The sequence below is a fragment of the Penaeus monodon genome, chromosome 30, assembly GCF_015228065.2.
Source record: "Penaeus monodon isolate SGIC_2016 chromosome 30, NSTDA_Pmon_1, whole genome shotgun sequence".
In the NCBI taxonomy this organism is placed as follows: Eukaryota; Metazoa; Arthropoda; class Malacostraca; order Decapoda; family Penaeidae; genus Penaeus; species Penaeus monodon.
In genome coordinates this window covers 14,650,758-14,651,283 of record NC_051415.1, presented here as the reverse complement: position 1 = coordinate 14,651,283, position 526 = coordinate 14,650,758, and the positions used below count along the sequence as shown (strand labels likewise).

The 526-nt window shown below is 34.8% G+C and overlaps 1 protein-coding gene across 1 annotated transcript; it reads right to left on the bottom strand.

Moving 5' to 3' along the window:
• LOC119592301 (protein archease-like) lies at positions 1-453 on the bottom strand (the record flags this gene model as incomplete). Its single annotated transcript, XM_037941129.1, is given in 1 exon segment — positions 1-453. A coding segment is annotated over 1 exon segment (453 nt), but the record flags the coding sequence as incomplete, so codon positions are not given.
• Positions 454-526: the final 73 nt, after the last annotated feature.

The window sequence follows — 526 nt, the reverse complement described above, 5'->3', positions numbered from 1 at the left end:
TAATTACAAATACTTCATGCTGGCCTGGATTATCATAAACTTGCATACTCGCATAAGTTATTGCTTTAACCTCAGTACCTTGAGGATGTTTGGCAAGGTCAAATTCTTCCCCATACAAAGTGGCTTTGATAGTAAATGCCTCTTTATCAAACTCTGTAATAACAACTTTTCTAGCAATTAAAAAAGGTTCTGCTGAAAACACAAATAGACATTCATCTAGAAATTGAAAAAGAAGCCCTTGCATATCATCTGCGCTGGCTTCTATTTCTTGTTTATCAAGTATTTCTACTTTATCAATCTCAGTCATGTATCCATACATAGCAACTGCAACCTGCTCAAAACATTCATTCAAGTTGTCTCCCCATGCATGTAACTGAACATCAGCCGGATGATCAAGATATTCATATTTGCAGGGAGGTAACTCCAATTCCTCTGGGGTAAATTCCATTCTTTCTGAAATATAAAGTACTATATTAGTTTGTCTTTTCCACATATTACTAAAATGACAGATTGCATGGAAAAAATA